General features: G+C 44.9%; 1 protein-coding gene across 1 annotated transcript in view; it reads right to left on the reverse strand.

Annotated features, from left to right (window-relative positions):
* DAZAP1 (DAZ associated protein 1) overlaps positions 1-19,126 on the reverse strand; it is a 19,719-nt gene extending 593 nt beyond the window's left edge. Inside the window, exons 1-11 of the mRNA XM_010005328.1 lie at positions 19,068-19,126; positions 18,076-18,116; positions 17,501-17,667; positions 17,122-17,187; positions 16,428-16,538; positions 14,367-14,415; positions 9,857-9,939; positions 6,412-6,565; positions 4,936-4,965; positions 4,371-4,511; positions 3,382-3,564 (exon numbers count right to left, since the gene is read on the reverse strand). Coding sequence (XP_010003630.1) covers positions 3,382-3,564; positions 4,371-4,511; positions 4,936-4,965; positions 6,412-6,565; positions 9,857-9,939; positions 14,367-14,415; positions 16,428-16,538; positions 17,122-17,187; positions 17,501-17,667; positions 18,076-18,116; positions 19,068-19,126 — 1,084 coding nt within the window. The remainder of the gene's footprint in view (positions 1-3,381; positions 3,565-4,370; positions 4,512-4,935; positions 4,966-6,411; positions 6,566-9,856; positions 9,940-14,366; positions 14,416-16,427; positions 16,539-17,121; positions 17,188-17,500; positions 17,668-18,075; positions 18,117-19,067) is intronic.

The following is a 19,126-nucleotide window of genomic DNA, read 5'->3' on the forward strand; positions in this document are numbered from 1 at the left end:
GTTCAGCAGAGACGGGGATGCAGCAAGGAGGTTTTTCCTGAAATCTCACAGCTAGGCAGCTGCAGCACCTCAGGCTGGCTGCTCAGTCAGCTCCACCACCCCCCCTGGACAGGCAAGAAATTTCCTTTGCTGAAAAGACACACTAAGACAACCTGAAATCCCCTGTCAAAAGAGCCCTGCTGTCCACTCCTTTTAATTAACTGATCAGCCTCTCTTTTAAGGGATACCCAGTTCAAAAAATGTAACTCGAAACATGAGGGGGCAAAGCAGAACTCAAAAGGCTGCACCTGCTTCACCCTCTACACTCCATGGTCCAAAACTGTCCCTGAGAAGAACAAAACTCCCCCAAAAACTCCCTGCGTGGGCAGCTTGAAGCATCTTTGGTCTGAGATCAAAAACAAAGATCTGATTCAAAACCTGGCAGGTGGGGGTGAGTATTTTTAACGCACCAGGAGAGGCTGCAGCTCTCTCCTGCCTCCCCTACCCCCAGCTCAGTCCAGTTTAGGCCCGATCAGGCTCCATCCCTTGGGAGTGCTGCCAGATCCCTTGGATCTTGCTCTTCCCCAGCCTGAGAACTCCATGTTTCTCCTCTCCTGCCTCCCTGGGCTGCTCTGCAACACCACAGGTTTGGAGTGAGCAGGATTTGGGGGCAGGGAGAGGGGGAGAAGACAAAAGACTTGCTGAAATTGTCAGTGTGAAAATGACTAGATGCAAATTAAGAACACTGAGAAATTTAATATAAGTTCCCTTAATTAAATATGACTCTTAATGACAGCAGTGGCATCAGGGCAAGCCTGGGCTGTGCAAGGCAGCATTACCCACCCTAATGCCCAAGGACATTCCCACAGCTCTGCCCCCCGGGCAGCCTCACAGCAGCTTTAACTCTCTTAATCCAAAACAAAGTCTCTTAGTGTGTCTTCAGTATTTCAATTTCAAGCTCTGTCTCTGAGGGCTCCTTCCCACTAATGAGCCTTAAAACACATCTATCACAGGCCTCTATGAGCTCAAAATGCTAATCCAGCCACTTTTTTTTTCCAGAGATAAGCAGGCAACCAAAAATACCATTTAATTGTTTGCCACGGGGTGAGGCTTGGAGTGGAGAAAAAAAAAATCCAGTTGTCCCTGCTGACTGCAGAGCTGCAGCACCATTCCCCGTTTGCTGATCACAAAGGAAACCTGAACAGCCAGACATTTATGCCCACCTTGTCTCCCCCCTGCTCGCTCCAATTCCTGCTCCAGCTCCTGGTTTGCACCTGGCAGCAAGCACAGGGCTCACCCACTGCCGCAGAGGGCTCTGCCTGAGCTGTGCCCACCACCAGGCCTTGCTGCCTTGCTCCAGACCCAGAGCTGGGCTGGGTTACCCAGGACCAAGCCTGGCCAGGGCAGCAGCTTGGGAAGCCAAGAGCAGCATCACTCCCACTCCAATGACCAGTTTTCACCCCAGCCAGCTCGTGAACACCAGGAGCTGCACTGCCCTGACTCAAGGTCAACATCTGAGCCCCACTGTGCCCCCCACCCTCTTGCAGAGACCCTGCAAGAAACCCCCAGTTCATGTCCCCAAGGCAGACATCCCGAGTTGGTTGTAAAGAGGCACCACCTACCTAGGGCTCCTCACTGCTCAGCCTGACCATAAGAGTGTAAACAAAGTATTGGCGCGTAGCCTGAAGGGTCTTGAGAATAGGAACCCAGCCCTAGTGAGAAATGAGGAGACCAGGGTGACCAACCCCAGGAGAGGCCTGTGCAGAGATAATCGTTGGGGTGGGGGAGACACACCCACCTTAGTGCCTAACTCACTAGTGCTCACATCATCCCAGCACTAAGATGCTGTCAAGCCAGGACAAATCCAATGCCAGTGACCAGAGCGCACTCCGTGCCTCTTGAAAGCCCACAAACCTTATGCATTTATGCAAATACATGCAGATCAGCCAGGCTGCCTGGTGTACAGCAGTGCTGCCAACTGATCTGCAATCACATGAAGTGCTGAAGCTCTCAAAAAGGTTACCAGGTTTATACACAGCTGTATGGCTCTGTGGTGCTGGTAAGTGCCTCTGCCTGCACTCAGAGCAGCTTTTGGGCTAGAAAAGCACTCTCGAAGCCAGGGACCAACTGCAGTTGAGGTTTCACCAACTAACCTCAGCATTCTCCCTCAAAATGCAGCACTACACACCCTGTCCTCCCTCCCTCCCCAGCACTCCTGAGACTAACTGACCACTGGGAATATTTCACTGGCAAAGAGGCTTCCTAGAGCATTCCAGAGGCAAGTGGTACTAGATACATCGAATGTTGTCAGCCCCACTCCCCAGTTCTTCAATCTTGGAGAACAGATTCTTCCTGAACTTTCAGCACATCCCAAATATTGGCTCCCCACTGAATAGAAATGCTTGTGCACAGACTTAGATTTTATTCAGTAGGATCCACCTCCCTTTAAAAAGAGTCTGCAAGGAGACAAGTTCCAGCAAGACAAGAAAAACTTCCTCCTTAGTCTCAAGGTCAAAGCTACCTATGGAAGCAACTTTGTTTGAACAAACTGAGCAACATTACAAATCGCTCAGCATGAGAACACACACTTGCTTTATAAACACATCTGAAAGGCTCATCTTCCCTCAGAGTGTTGCACATTTTTGGAACTTTGAATAGTAGCCATTGAAATAACTGTACCAAGTGTCCCAGCTCTTTGGAGGACACTGCTCAGAGCAGGGCTGAGTGGGAGGACAGATGAGAACTCCCTCTCAGATGCCACAGGGAGGAGCAGAAATTTTATTCAGGAGCACAAGAACTTGCTTAACAATTGGGTTTTTGTTTGCTTTGGGGTTTTTTATGTGTGTAGTACTGTCTGTCTGGCTTAAAGCTTGCTAGATCAGTGTTTCCTACCAGCTATCTGGGCAGTTCTCTATGCAGCACCATTAAGCTTTACACACTGAAGAACTCTGCTTTGCCATAGACAGGAAAGGCACAGGGGAAGGGAAGGCACCCAGCTGGATTCTAACACCCTGCCCTGCTTGCCCCTTGGTGTTGCTCTCACTATTCCAAGACTATTCTCCAATCTAATCCAAGCCAGTGACACAAAAAAGTTGACTACAAGCTCCATTAAGCTACTGGAGGAAAATAAATATATATAGATTCAGGGAGAGCACAAAGCAGTTACTTATCCTGCCAGAGCACAAGTCTTGAGCTATTTAGAGTTCATAAAGAAAATCCCCTCTGGCTACATAGTGCCTGATTCAAGGATCACTAGAGTTGGTAGAGGACACTTCCATCCTGGGGAAAAGAGCTTCAGCCTCAGCAAAGGGCTCCTGAACACTGACTTTCTACCCAAATATCAAAGGAGAGCAGGAAGGAGGGAAGGATCAAGGTGAGATTATTTGACACGTTGTTACTTACCAAACTGACTATAAGGAAATTCTGGCTGAGCAGTTGGGGGTTTGCTCATGTCCTGAGTTGCCTGAGATGGTGGTGGTGGTGGTGGAAAAGCTAGTGGTGCTGCCCCTGGAGTGGCAGGTGGAGGGGGGACTCCTGGTGGGGCAAACTGGTCAGGTGGAGGAGGTGGAGCACCATAACCAAAACCTGAAACAGCAAAGCAGGATCTCTGTTAAGAAAGACAGGCCAACATCACCCCCACATCTGAGTGGCCTTTAGATAGAATTGAAAAATAATACTTCGCAGTTGATTAAAACCAAAGTGTTTGTCACCAGAGCACAATTCACTCCTTCACAGCCACTGTGGCTGGGAGAGCCCAATGATAAAGCTTTTAACAGGAAACATCTCACAAGGGAAAACTGCAGCCAGCTCAGCAACCAGCACAAGGAAAGGGCCCAAACTCCTCACGTGGGGCACACGAGGAAGCCCTGCTACCCAAGCTCTTAGCAGGGAACACAGACACCCCAAACAAATGGTTTCTCCACAGCAGAAGGAGCAACTCGAGACAAGTGGGTGCTATTCTCCCCTTTTTAGTATCAGGTTTGTGATCAGACTTTTCAAAAGGTGGCCTGAGGGGGTAGGTATTAAAATCCTCTTTTCAGTGCCAGTTTTGACCTTAATTCCTTAAGCTTCTCCAAAAATGCCAGCCTGTGCCCAGCCCAGGTCAGTAATCTCCAACTTTGCTCCTCTCAGATGTCACAACAGGGCCACACAATAAACCCCAGCTCGTTTAGCAACACAGATTTAGCCTAGAGAACATAACAAATGTTTACTGCACCCAAGGAAAAAAGTTAACCCAAGTGGTGACAAAAACCCTCATCTAGTTAATTAGAGCTCAGAACATCCCATCTAGGCAGAACATCCAGGGAGAGACAGAACTTAAGGGGAAAAAAAAAAAAAATCCAAGCCCAGATGAAGATGAGCAACGTGGTGATGGGCTGCAGGTCACTTACTGAATGGTGGAGGGGTGCCATAGCCCTGTGGGAATCCTTGTGGAGGAGGGAATCCTCCAGGAGGTGTAGAGACTATGTATGAGGTAAATGGTGGTGGTGGTGGAGGAGCTCCTCTTCCTGGAGGAGGTGGTCCATACCCACCTGGAAAGTAAGAAGAAACCAGGAACTTAAGTAGCTTAATAATGACAAGTTGCTACTCAAGTCAGCATCCTCTAGAGGGGGTAAAGCTGTCTGACAGATTTCAGAGGCTGTCTCAGCCTTCTATCAATTTTTACTCAGGGAAATATTTGTCCTCCAAGTACCCCCGCTGTAAATAATTGCAGTTAAGAATGTAATTCCTTGATAACAAATGAGCCCGGCTGGTGACACCAGGATGTGTCAGCTCCCATTACTGAGCTGTCAGGAATACACTACCATCTCCTTTGTTCTTTCAGGACAAATTCAATCAAGCCTTTAAATGTAGGTTAAATCCTACAGAAATCCACAAATCACCGTAGATTAAACAAACATCCCCCTCAGTCAGTAGGATTTCTCTTTTCAGATTGGTCCCACACAATGTACTCACCAATTGCCTGTCCAGCTGGCACCCACATCCCTACAACAGAACAAAAAAGCAACTTATACATGCTCTGAAGCTCTGTATTCTGAACAGGGGGAATGTACAGAGAGTTGATCTTGCTCTGGGACAGACTGGGTATCCTCCAGCAGCCCTTACAGATCCATCTTTTATGGCCCAAGAAATAGTCTTAGACCATTTCTGAATAAGCAGTTGTGAAAAGACTGAATAATTCAGCAAATAATACAGAGGAGACAGGAGGCCCCAAACCCAAATGAGACTTGAGTACCCAAGAACTGCAAGCACATCAAGTGCAGGAAACTGCAGCAGAATAAAGAACAAACCCACCGAGATCCACAGCAGAGCACACATCCCAAGTGTTTTCAATATACTACCAACTTTATCCTAGTTATTTTTAATGGGTTTTTTAATGGTTTTGAACCATACAAATATCATCCTCTGCATTCGTTGCAGCATCAAGATTGAAAGATAAATGCATTTGCGTTGCACATTCATCTTCCCAGCAGATCAGATACAATTTCCTCCACAAAGAACCACAGTGCCAATCATCTCCCTTCCCCATTTGCACAGTTGCAGAGCAGCACATCTGTGCAGGATGCCAGAGCCTCAGCTGCAGCTTTCAAGTTAATAAGCACCATGGGGAAACAAGCAATCCCTCTACTGAGGAACCATCTATTGTAGCAATAGATGAAGCAGTGACACTCCCTCCAGCCCCCCAGGTGAACATTTCTCATCTCCCAAGAGCCAGCAAGGTCTGTTCTGTCAAACACAACTCGATTATTCCCCCAGATTTCTCCAGAACTTATCAAACTGTCTGTGGATGAACTCAACATATTTATCTTAGCTTCAAATTCTGGTGGGGGTTATAACCATCACACCCAGAACACACTGCTGCTCCTTTCAGCCCTGAAGGGTTCCAGCTAAATCGAAAAAATTACAAGCAGTGAGTGCTCCCCCCTGCAAGCACCAGGAGCCCCAGAGCTGCCTGGTATTATTCCAGACTGCATTAAGCAATAAATCCAGAGACTAGACCATCTGTTTCTCTCTCATCCCTTTCAAATTTTTCTTATAACTTCCTCTGAAACTGCCTCATTCTTGAAAACCCATATTTCAACAGAATGTTTCCTTAGGGTCTCAGGCTAGTGACAATCCCACAGCCCCAGTCACAGCTCCAGGCACTGAGCTCTCCCAGTGACCTCTCTGCACTAGGGAAACCCTGGAGGTAAAAACCCTCTGGGGACACACTGGACTTGGCACAACCCCCTGACTCCTCTTTCCAAAAACCTTTGCTCTCTAGGGCAGAAGTGAAGGACCAATCTCAGCAGAGTTGGAAAGGACTGACGTGTGGAATTTGAGTTCTGCTCTCCACAACCCAGCCCAGCCATGGCACTAACCAACCTGGGAACACTGCCCTTTGCCAGCAGCACCAGGCGACCAGTGACCTGTAGAGGCAAGAGGTGGTACCTTGAGGGCCATAACCCTGTTGCCAGGTCGGAGGGGGCTGCCCTGCCCAGCCATTGGCAGCACTTGGCATGATCCTGCTTCCCCACTGGCTGGCCCCGGGGGGCCCAGGGGTCTGGCTCTTGCTGTCCCGGGGCTCCGCTCGCTTCACCTCCACCTGAACAAACAGAGGCAGCGCTCAGGAGGGGAGGGGGGCAGGACACCCCCCTTCCCTTCACACACACCCTTCATTACACTTAAGACTACACTTAGCATCTTACGACTTACGTCTAAATACTTAATTATTAAACTTAAGGCCAGTAATTTAAAAATGTTTCTCAGGTACAACGTTATCTGTTGGTAAGACATGGCACGTCCTGCTGCGAGGGATTGCGGGTAACACGTCCTACAGATCAGGGGTGTCTCAGCACAGAGCTCATTGGCTTTCACCTTAAAACAGCAGTACCCTCTTACAATGGCTCTTCACTTACAAAAGCATAATCCTTTAAGTGATTTATACACTAATTTAACACGAAAGGGAGGAGTTACAAAGATGAGGTTTATCAGTTAAAAAAAAAAAAAAAAAAGGAACTTGCAGTAAAGAGTTCTCTGAAAAAGGGTACTAATGCTTTAACCATTCCAGCATCTTTGGGGTTCATTTGGAAATTACAGTTTAAACCCACCCCAGCTAAGTGCAATTTCAGCTCAGCTCATACCTGAGAAACACACTTTGGTTGGTTGGGTTGTTTTTTTTTGTTTGTTTGCTTGCTTGTTTATAAACTTAGGTTTTATTTAAATGTCTAATGGAAGATAAAGACTTACCTTCCCCAGGCTAACGCTTAAAGAATCTCAATTAACTCAAACAATGTCAGAGGGAATGGATGTGATAAGAGAATCTTACATTACATCTAACAAAAAAGTAAACAAACATGCAAGTAATAAAAATGGACAGTTGAGTCAATAAGAAGCAAATCTTCATACTGTGTTAAGTCAGTGACAAAAGCCCTCCTGTTTTTCAAATTAGCAAGAGACAGTGCTTAACTTATTTGGTTCAAAGATAAAATGTCCCAGTGTTCCAACCCATTGAGTAAGTGCATTTGACCTACTTAAAATAAGCTGCACATTCAACATAAACCCCTCAAAAAAAAAATCCACTTTCTGATTTAATGAAACACTCTCAGCACTCATGCATGCTGAATTAAAGCCTTTTTTTTTTATTATTATTTTACGATTAATTTTAATGGGTGCCAGAGTACAAAGGAAATAAATCCCAATCATCAATGGGCTGAGTCGTATGGAAAATAAAAGTATTCAGAATTCTTCCTGCCATGTTTTAAAATCCATTTGTGTCAGAGAACAAACAGGAAACAGGCACAAGGCAAGGACAAAGCCCACCACCCCCCCAAGGACATTCCACATGACAGGAACCAAATCTCTGTCAGCTGAAGGCCCTTCCAGAGAGGAACCGAGGGAATTTTTCAAAGGACTCAAATTAATGAGTCTTAACACATTTGGCCTGAGGGAATTCAGTTCTTGCTTACAAAAGCAGAGTCCTTCTTGCAATTTTAATTCCATTTTTTCCCTTTCAACAACACAGGGATTGATTTCAGCAATACCTTCTTAATTGCAAAAAAAAAAAAAAAAGAAGAAAAAAGAGACACCATTTCCAAAGCAGGCATTGTTAGCCAATGAGGAGTGGAGGAGCTGGAGTACATTCATCTAGGTGGAAGAATCCCATTAATTTTGCAGTGCACATTTGGAGGTGGGGAGCTGCCAGCCTGAGGACTGGAAAATCCCTCTGCAATATTCCCAGCAGTGAGGTTACAGTTCTACTCCTGCCTGAAGCCCAGCCTGCACCAAGAAATGAGGCATCTCCACTGCTCCTGGCTGAAAATAAACCAGCCTACTCCTGCTTTTTGTGTCACTGAAAGGGAAAAACAAAAAGGGCAAGAAGAGGTGATTTCATTCTGGTACCGGGATTGTTTGGGAAACAATGGAGAACTCTGGGTCAGCACCGAGGTCCTGGCACAGGAGGTGACATTCCCGAGGCTCCCACAGGGCTCTCCATGCTTTCCCAGACCTGTGATCCTCTGTTCCTGTTTCCATCCAGCACACTGCTCTGTGACAGGACCCCTCCTGTAGGTGGTTTGTTGGTTTCAGGCAATTCCAAGGAAAGCTCAGAGGATGGACACAGGATATAGATGACTCAGACCCACACTGTGAATTTACTGCTGGCAAATGGGAGGGCTCAGCTGCTCACAGGAGGAAAAGGAGTAACCAAGGACACACACTGATGTTCCTGACTCCACAAGCACATTTCTGCATTTGCTCCATTCCCATCATCAGGAATCACCCCTCATCCCCAAAACAAGTTCCTAGGAATAAAAGCATGACACACTGCACAGTTAACTCAAATGCCCCTGATAAGCAAAACCACAGCCCCTGCTAAAGAAATGCTCATGAAATATCAGCACACAGAGACTTCAAAAGACAATGTAAAATTAGACAATGCAATAATTTTAGGCAAGTGACTGTTCCTGTGCTTCCCTGAAACCCACTCACCCTAAGGTCATTTACTTTAATGACTGGACCTACTGTAAAGCTGCAAGGACTTTAAATTTACTGGAATTTCCTGTGGTTAATTTTTCTTTCTGAACTTTCATCTTTCCCTGTATAAAACCTGGGTGTCCTGCAAGAATTTACTTGGCTTTTAGGGTGGTTTTTTTTCCACAGGTTCAAGCATGTTCCTTGCTGAATAACATCAAAGCAAGCCTAAAAACTCCTTCCTATCAAAGACCCATTTGCTGACAACACAGTATGAAGATGAAACAACCAGAGGTCACTTAACTGCATTGTGGTTAAATACTATATAGAGTATGTGGGTTTGTATCAAAGTTCCACAGTAAGTGACCCAATTTTTTTAAAAACCAATCCTTCAGGATGTTTTTCTCTCTCTTTTCAAGTTTAAGATTATATCAAGTAGATTGTCTCACACCACCTCAAAATTTGAGTATCAAATGCACATCTGAAGGAGTGGTATCTTAAACCAAGCCTTGAACAACTCAGATTTCATTGGGACTCTCATTCCCCAACCTCAGGGAAGGACCCAGCTCTCTCCTTGCCCCTGAGCAGTGCTCCAAGGCAAGGCAGTGGGTGCCAGCCCAGCGCAACCGAGCAATGCTCAGCCCGAGTAGCCCCCCAGGTCTGTCAGCACAAGGCCTTGCCCCCCCCAAGCCAGCCCCACAGCCCAACTTCTCAGGCTTTCAAGACCCACCTTCCTCCCCTAAGCTGCTTTCCCCTCCTGCTCAAGCAAACTCAGACTTTCCCCACCTCCATGGATAAAGCCTCGAATTTGGATGTCCAGGCTCTCCCCTCCTAACTGAACCACTACTTTCAATTCACCAGTGAAACTGCAAGTTGCCCAAGACTTGGCTCTTTCTTAAGGTAAAATAAAACTACAACTACACACTTTTTTGCCCATGATGTCGTGAAAATGCATGTTGACAGCCTGGTCCACTGATTGTTCGTCCTCGAAAGTAATAAATCCAAAACCTAGCCAACGACGAAGAGTGAATCAAGGTAGCAGGGTGTTGTGACACAAAACAGGATGATGAACAGTATTAGGGGTGGACCAAGGGTTCAAGCAGGGGTTTCAGATAACTGAGACTTGTGTTAAATTTTCCCAAAATAAAAATAAGAAGAAAAATAAGTCAATCTGAGAAAATTGCAAAGGGCATTTCCTGTAATTCAGGCAGTGAATGCCTCGTGTCTGGGTTTCACACATGCAACTTACAAACGGAGCTCGTTAATCTATCTTGTAATTTGGTTTTATTCCTAAAGCACCTACCAGGAAATGGGAAAAAAAAAAAAGTGCCAGTATAGTCATAAATACAACTGCACCACATGATTGAAAACAAAATCCTTGTGGGACAGCAGATCAGAGTCAAGCAACGTTGCTGCTCCTATCTCTGATTGAAAGCAGGTTCCCGAGGAAAACCTGTAACGTCCCTGCTCCCCAGAGCTGCAAAGCAACTTCCACCCATCCCGTATATCCCATCTTCCAATTAGGGAATTATTTTCCATGGAAAATAAGAAAGTTGTCTTTGAAATGTAGCTGTTAAAGCATGACAAATTTTACCACTCCATGGATGAATGAGAAGCTTCAGAAACTAACAACCTAGATCAGAGGTTCTCAAAAGTTTTCCACACCTTGGAGAGAGTCGTTCCAAACAGCAACCCCAGCAGGAAGAGCAGGGCTGCTCACACAGAGCAGGATGTTTTGCCATCACATCCCTTTATTTCTTATTCATTTATATTTCATTTATTGTGTTTCCTGCTGCTTTTCTCCTGGAAACCCATGCAATGCTTTTCAGTCCCTCTTTTCAACCCAGGACCTTGCTAACCGCTCCAGACCCCCAAGGGTGGCTCATGTCCTTAGATCTGCCCCCAGCCCTCGCGGAAGCAGCTCTGCTGGTTCCAGCAGTGATTTAAAAGGTCTCAGGGGAGGCTCTGGTGCCTGTGGATGAGGCTGCAAATGAGGCCCAGGACCACGTGGCTTTTTGAGGTAACACTTTGAGAACCTCTGCGCTCAGGTCGTAGCTGCTGGTGCTGCCGAGAGAGTGGCAAAACAGTGGTTAATTGCACAGAACACGGAGGCTGGTTCATGCCATCAACCACTGGCTGCTGGTGTGACACCCCAGGCCGGGTAGGAACACATGCAGTACATCAACTGTGCCATTCTTTGGATTAGCCAAGGGTAGAGCAATCAAAAATTAGAAAGAAAAACGAGGTGCGGCGTCAAAAAGCACATGGAATATGGATGCGTTTCTGCTCTTCTGAAACCCAAGATTTCCCCCTTGGTTTGCATTTTGCTTTGCAGCTAGTGCTGACAGCAGCCAGATATTGCTCTACAGCGTTAAACAGAAATAAATACAGGATCTATGACAGTCAGTGTCTCTCTGAGCTTATCCAACTGGGTTGGGTAAGCCCAAAGAGGCCTACTGCAGAGAAAGTTTATATATATATATATATATAAAAATACACAAAGATACAGGCCAAAACAGATTCCAGCAGGTCAAATTCTGCTGTCAGCAACAAGAGCAAAAGACATCACTAAAATAAACTTAAAATAAAAAGGAAAAAACTTGGCATTTCCCACACACAAGAGACTGGCAGTATAAACGAAGTTTTGTTGCCCTGTGATGAAAGCAGCCTGGAAATGCAGAGCAGCATTTCATCACAATATATTTGTCTGAGCTTCACTGGAAAGCTAAGGAGTAGAGCCAAAGGTATTTGTATTTAAATCACATTATTTAGTATTACAGCCTTTAGCTAAAAAGGCTGTGGGGAAGAAAAATGATGGGTACCATCTAGATGGGAAGGCTGCTGGTCTGACTTGATTCCAAGAAGACTGGAAGAGGGAACAGACTGGTTTGGGGATGGGGTCTGGAGAGGGAGAAGGAAGGGGAGCAAGACATCATGGAGAAAGCCAGGGAAGAAAAAGTAAGGGTCAAAAAGGGCCAAACATCACAAGATAAGGACAGTGAAGAAATCAGAGTACAATACACAGCAAAATCCCAACAACATGTTATTTTAAATACATTAAAAGTGACCAGGTCTATCATCCAGGAGCTTTATTTTTTGGAGACCAGGGCTTTGTGGAAGACGAGAGAAACAGATTGCACTTAGGAGGAACTCAAGGAGACTCCTGAACAGAGCCATGAGACTCCTTGGCAGCCAAGGGGAGGAAGAGAACAAAGACAGCAAGAACCTCTAAGTGACTTCAGAGCTGCTGGTTCAGCCAAGAACAGAGAGCAGGAGGAGCAGAGACCCCAAAGGCACCGTGTCCTGTGGTATGACCAGCCTGGCTGTGCTCACACCTGGGACCCTGAGGAGCAGTTGGTGGGACTGCCAGGGAGCAGAGAGGACCTGGACACTTCAAGACACCCAGTGGCTCCTCCAGGGCAGGGCTGGTGCCTCCGACACTCCCCGAGGACCCGTGTTCCTGTGGGGAGCTGAAGGCAGGGGAATGTCACCAGGATCAGTGGGGGCTGGACTGTCCCTCCTTCTGCCAGCAGAGCTGTAACTTGCTGTGCAGTCAGAGGGCTGTTCAGGGCTGGGCAGCTCGTGGAAGAAGGCAAAATTCAGAGTGATGCCAGTAGGAGATGGCAGGGAATTGGCCTTCTGAATTTTTTAATTATCTAGTTATTTAGGAGTCATGCTGAAAGGACAGGTATGGACTGACAGGGCTCTATAAACCAACCCCAACCAGGAAGGGAAGAGAAAACCTGTTCAGGGATGCAGGGCCAGAAGCACTGAACACACACTGAGGATTTTCCCCAGCACAGCCCAGGGACTCACAGGCCATTTCTGGAGATGCTGCCTGGTTACCAGAGAACAGAAAAGAATGTAACAGAACAAAAATGAATGCAAGAGGATTCGAGACCACTGTTTAAGAAGTCAGATTTAAAGCAGAAATATGCTGCAGGACATCTGCACAGGGGATGCAGACAGATGGGATCCATACCTGCCTCTCCTGCTTTAAACTCCCGTCCAGGAAAAGTGGACCTAAAATCCTTTATTTTTTATATATATATATTTTTTAGCATAGCTTTAAGCAGAGAAGCCATTAATTGCAACCAGGATAAATCCAGACCAGGCATGATGCTTTAGTACCTCCTACTTAGAGGCTGCAAGGCTGGGATTAAATATTACAAAGAGAGAGATGATACAATAATAACTGAAAAGTTTCAGAACTTCAGAAACAAACTACACTCAAATGCCTGTATCTTTGCCTCCTCTACTTCAAATCAGATGCTCTATAGCATTTAAATAGATTAATTTATGTTCTGCTCAAATAAAAAGTATCTGTTGAAAGAAGATTAAGAGAGCTAAAGCAAAAAAAAAAACCAAAAAAACAAATATATTGAAACTTCGTTTACACTCCAATAAAAGACAAAGCCCGTCCCTCCTCTGACTGTGGAACTGGCCTGTACCTCTGTGATAAATTATCACCTAGAGAGAAGAAATCTAAAGAGATATCGTTAATCACAGTCAACAATGCACAGAGAGAAAAGAAAAAAAATAAAAAAGAACTTACTTAACATTACCATACTTTACTATGAAACACTTAAATATGTCACTAAGGATGTATGTCTAAATTAAAAATAAAACTAAGACTTAACAGCTTAATAAATATGAAGTGAAGAATATATTTCTTAATAATGAGTCAGAAGAGAAGTGAAAGTTCAGATGGCAAACTATTCTCCAGCATGTAGAACATGCTACAGGGTGGTCAGTGCAACTGAGCTCCACGTGTTTAAAATATTGCCTCTGGCTTGGCCAAGAGATGACAGATGCAATGGAAGGTGGATGACATGAAACCTACTTCATATTTTGACCAAAGGTACCAACTTGATTAAACAGCTTGGTGAAACTGGTACCAGTTTGTTTTGGTTTTTTTTTGAGCAGTCTAGCATACAGAGATTACACCTCCCAATCAAAATATATACATTTCAGAATTATTTTGTGTACTTTAAGAAGTGTTTTGATTTGAAGTGAAGCCATTTCACCAAAACAAAAAGCATGTAATGGATGGATTCTGTTCTCTGTTCAGACATCCTCTGAACTGGAGAGCCCCCCCTGCAATCAGACACCAGCACATCTTTCATGTGAAACAGGAGGGAACTCTACTTCCTACCCCCCCACAGGAGAGGCTCAAAAATCAAATTTCATTCAACTGAAAAACTAGCAAAAAAACCCAAACAATCCATAAATGAACATGAAACATCTGAGTTTAAATGCACAGGTACCAACTGAAGCTGTAGATGAAGAGTCTAGACTTGGAATGAATTATTCTTTTTCCTGAGGCAACAGAGAAAAAAAAAAAAGTCTACCTTTTCTGATGGTGTGAAATAGTTTGCCATCTGACTATAGGAGAGTATGAAGAAATTTCAAGGACAAACTAGATCAGCCTTTACCTCGGGGCCTCTGTTTCTCTGCGTCATAGATCATTACAACTTCAGTGACCTGGAAGAGAGAAGGGAAATTCTACTGACTGTGCTACCAGGGGAGTGTTCCCACCAGCTCCCAGGACTGCTTTCCCACACTCTGTCCTCAAAGCACAATTAAATGCCCGCTGCAGCCACCGACACCAGGCTGGGCCAGGGAGTGCACACAAACTGGGAATATTGCTCTTCAGGGAAGCTGCAGAAAAGCCTGAGTTCATCTGTTCTGCAAAGCTGCTGCTTTGTGCCTTGTTATGGTCTCATCACACTTACAATTTTAATCTAGCAATAAGGTCACTACACTGTTTATACTCAGGATCCTATAAACCCCCCTCGGGTTGTTCTCAACACACTAAACATCCATGTAGCTTCTCAATGTATCACTTCTTCCATTTTTACACATTTTCATTCTCAATGTGAAGAGCAGATTTAACTCCAAACACATTTTAGAATCTGCACGGCTTCTCTGAACTAGACTGGAGCAACAGTGTGGCCCAGGGTTCCAGGTACAAACTGATGCTTTGCACAGAATTACAAAAAAGCCGTAAGTGATAGATGATCAATATCGGAGTGATTTTAAATTAATAAACAACAACAACTTACAAAACAATGGAAAATGCAAGCTGTTTGAGGGCTTAAAGACTCTCCTCAGAATAAGCATCACTGTGAGCTACAATTTAAACAAAACCAGAGGTGCAACATTCACGTCAGGGGCAACACTAAAGCAGCTGAAAGGAACTGCCTTGAAATTCTCCATTGCAGAAAAGCAGTCACAGAATGTGTGGGATCACATCCAGATGATCTTTAAGGTTCCTTCCAGCCCTAGCCATTCTGTGATTGAAGCTAATCTGAGCTTATTTTTTACTAGAATCCCCTGAATTAACTTAAAATCTGACACCTTTCACTTCCAGCTAAAAAAGATACTTTTCAAGTTATTATTACACATCCATACTGACTGTCTCCCACTGGATGCTGACAGCTGGGACTGTCCCTGTGTGGGATCACGCCCTGAGACAGGGCCAGATCTCTTCCCCACAGTCCCTCTGGACCACCTTCAGGTCCCTCTAGATCCCCTTCCTCACCAAGCAGTGACCATGGCTAGGAACCAGTGCCTGCTTTTGTCACTTCACTCTGTGGCCACAAAACCTCTCTAAGAGCCCCTCCAAAGATAACTCATTCAGAAGCTACGTCCACTCTCCAGCCTCTACACTAGGGTTAAAGTTCTACTACTTACTTTTAAAGGCACTTACACTTAATGGCTGTTGCCTTCTATATTTGGTGGAACTGAACCCTAGATCTCCCCAGCCATCCAGAGGTCAGAACTGGAAAGCCACAAGTCTGTGAGGAAGAGCCTTTAGGAAGTGTTGTGTTCCACAGCTGTGGAACATGCTCCCCTGTTTTTATTTACAACTCTACTGAAGCCTTTCAAACTAAAGAAACAGTTGTTAGCCATTACTAACTTTTTAATTATGAAGATAGCACTGTTGACATTAGCCACTTGAAACCTAAGAGAAAGGTGATTTTTAAAAAAAAAGCAAACAAACACACTAAATGCCACTCAAAAATGACAAGTTCACATCCACTGGCACAGTCCTGAATTTAACTAAGGCAGTCTGAGCTCTTCAAACTCAGACAGAAGATCACTCAAGTACTTACTGTTCCCCCCTAAAAAAAAATCCACAAAAGTTATTAAATCACCAAGCTGTAAGTTATCAATTGCTAAGAGAAAGTTATTCATCAGCCAACTCAGCTCAGGAGTTTTTTGCAGGAAGGGAACAGAATGATGCACCAGGTTGACTACAAAGACAGAAGCAGTAAAGAAAGTTACAGACAAGAGCAATAGATCCTGACAAACAGCAAGATACATTTCAAGATGATGGACGTTTACTAGAGTTTATCACAAAGTGTTTCAATATGTCTCTGCAACAGTTGGTCTAAATTAACTCAAAATTTGACAGTCTAATGAAATCTGAGGCAGGCAGAGGGGAGGGAAAGCACCTTGGTGACAAAGTGCCACCACACTGTGTGACTCACCACTCCAAACTTCTTGAAGTATTCCCTGAGCTCTGTCTCGCCACAGTTATGAGGAATCCCACCAACAAAGATTTTATTGGATTTATTGTTATCGCTCCTGGATCCTTTTTGCTAAATCAAGGAGGAAAAAAACATCAGTCAGAAGGACAATAAAGTTGGCTGCTTCTCTCACTTTACACTGCAGGATGAAGAGGGGGCTCCCGCAGGCCCAGGGGAGGCACCTCCAGGGGTCCCGTCCCTGAAGTGAAGCAGCTGCACCTTCAGAGCTCACAGTTACAAGCCTCTGCTCTTCAGAGGATCAGAGAACTCTGTTCTGAGGCCATTTACTCATTTTATGATTAAACCATCATAATCTGCAGGGTGTGAAGTAGGCTGGAAAAGCTATCAGTGCACTTCCAGACACTTGTTTCAAGATCTGAAAAACCCAACTACAGTGCTAAGAGCTGAAGGAACTCCCACCCCCACAAACTGAGCTTAACACAACAGAAAAGGTTAATTAACACTGTCTCGTACCATGTGCTACCATGGATCTAAGTAGAAGTCATTTTTCAGAAATAAAATTTACAGTCAAGGCCTTCATACTGACTCCTGATCTTTAAAGCATGGATATAATCCAAGTGAATTCAATTAAACTGCTAGAAGGTTAAGCCAAAACTTGGAAAACAGGCAGGATATACCAAGTATCTTTCCTTACCCATCCTTCCTTTGGTCGTGTCCTTTCTGGCTGCATCCCCCTAGGTGTACATGGCTTTGGATCAATCTGGAAGAAGTTCCAGTTTGGTCAGATCTCAGAGTGCAGAATATGGCTCTAGAAGTTAGGTTTGTGGCAGCTGAACACAGCATTGCTGAGATCCAGCTCCTCAGATCAAAGCTACCAAGAAGGCATCACTTCTACAACGTGACAAATCACCAAGTTAAAGCTGTTTTACAAGAAATAATTAAAACCAGTAACAGGTAACTTTGACACCATCCAGTCTGCAAAAAAGAAGCCAAAATTTAAAAGTGCTCTTTGAAGCAGTCTGGAGCAGAAAGTTCTGAAGCAGAAATAAAATCAAAACACAGAAGCAACTTACATTTCGGCCATCTAACGTGTGAGGTCTGCTGGCCAGCACTGTTCCTACACAGTTGGGGTCTTTAAATTTGACAAATCCAAACCCTCGAGACTGGTTTGTTGTTTTGTCTTTCATTATAACACAGTCTACGACTTCTCCATACTGGGAGAAGTAGCTACGAAGAGTTTCTGTTAAAAAGAAAGCACATATTAACCAGAAGCAGGTATTAACGCCACGAGGCCGTGCTGGCAATGAGGAGACAAGAGATGAGCACGTGGTGAAACAAGTGCAAACTTCTTCTGAAAATTATTACATTCTACTTCCCCTAAACAAATGGTATGTACCGCTTTGTCTCCACTCACACAAGAGGTATCACAGTAAAGCAATGATAAAAAGTTGTAATCTGAGCTGACAAAAACTGCCCCGATAGAAAATACAAAACCAAAAGTGATGAACACCCACTGAACTGTCTGCAGGAAGGTTTCTCCATTAGCAGGACAGAGCAGCCACCTCTGCTCCCAACCTTCCCACCTCAGCAGTGGCTGTTCCAGAGCTGGCACCTGCTGCTCACAGGGGCTGGCTCACCCATGGCTTACCTTGTGTTGTGCTCCAGTCCAAGCCACCCACAAAGAGCTTCCTGCAAATGAAGCACACAGCAGGGTTAGGGAGCTGCCCCCCAGATCATCTCCATCTTATTACCAAGGAAGTCAGCCAGTCTGGAGGGGTCTGGCAGGTCTGAGGGCTCCACAACACCAACCACCACCTGCTCTCCACTAGAATTCCCTGTTCTCTGTGACAACCACCATCTGTTCCATGAAGAGTCACATAAAACTAGATCTGTTTCATGTGCCACAAGCACGAACAGAGGACATGAGTTTAACACAGGAATACATTTTATTCTTTTATGCACAGACAAAAACATTTGCAGTTCCTCCAAACTTCATATTTCCAGGTCTTTGCTAAGGCTGCTTTGAGAAATAAATATACAGAAGGAAAAAAAAACAAACAACACAAAACATCACAGGAAGTACATTTACCTGCTCTTTGGGGTAGAAAGGAGTTCCAGCATGGAACACTTCACAGCTCAGAAAAATATGTATAAAGCATCACTGAAATCTGAAAAGTGATCCAAGAACCCTGCTATATAGTCATTCTACCTGGTAATCCCCACCCCCCCAATTAAAATGGGATGTCTGGATGCCTGTCAAGGATCATTGGCTCAAAGTAATTTACTGAACTTCCCCTGGCAACACAACAAAACAGCTGCAGGGTCCCTGCAGCTCCAATTTAAGGATGAAAACAAAATCCAAAACTTCTAAGATAAACCAAACTGACAGAAATCCAGATATCCTCGTTTAAATACCCCAGTCTGTCTCATTAACTGCTTTAATCCTGGATTAAGGATCAAGAGGTGTGCACAGTTGTACATCAGGCCTGCAACACCAAGTTCAAAGAACAGCAGGGCCCTCCCTACATCCATTTGCTGCCCAACACCAAATGTTACCAGAGACCAGATAAACAGAATTAAAAGATGATTCTACAAAAACACACGAGCAGCACGGCTGCTGCAGCCCTTCCTGACAGGTACTGCACCAAAATACCACCAGAATCTGAAGTTCCACTTGCTGTCACCATCTCTAGAGACAT

This window comes from Chaetura pelagica, unplaced genomic scaffold, assembly GCF_000747805.2.
Source record: "Chaetura pelagica isolate M959 unplaced genomic scaffold, ChaPel_1.0 scaffold899, whole genome shotgun sequence".
Lineage (NCBI taxonomy): Eukaryota > Metazoa > Chordata > Aves > Apodiformes > Apodidae > Chaetura > Chaetura pelagica.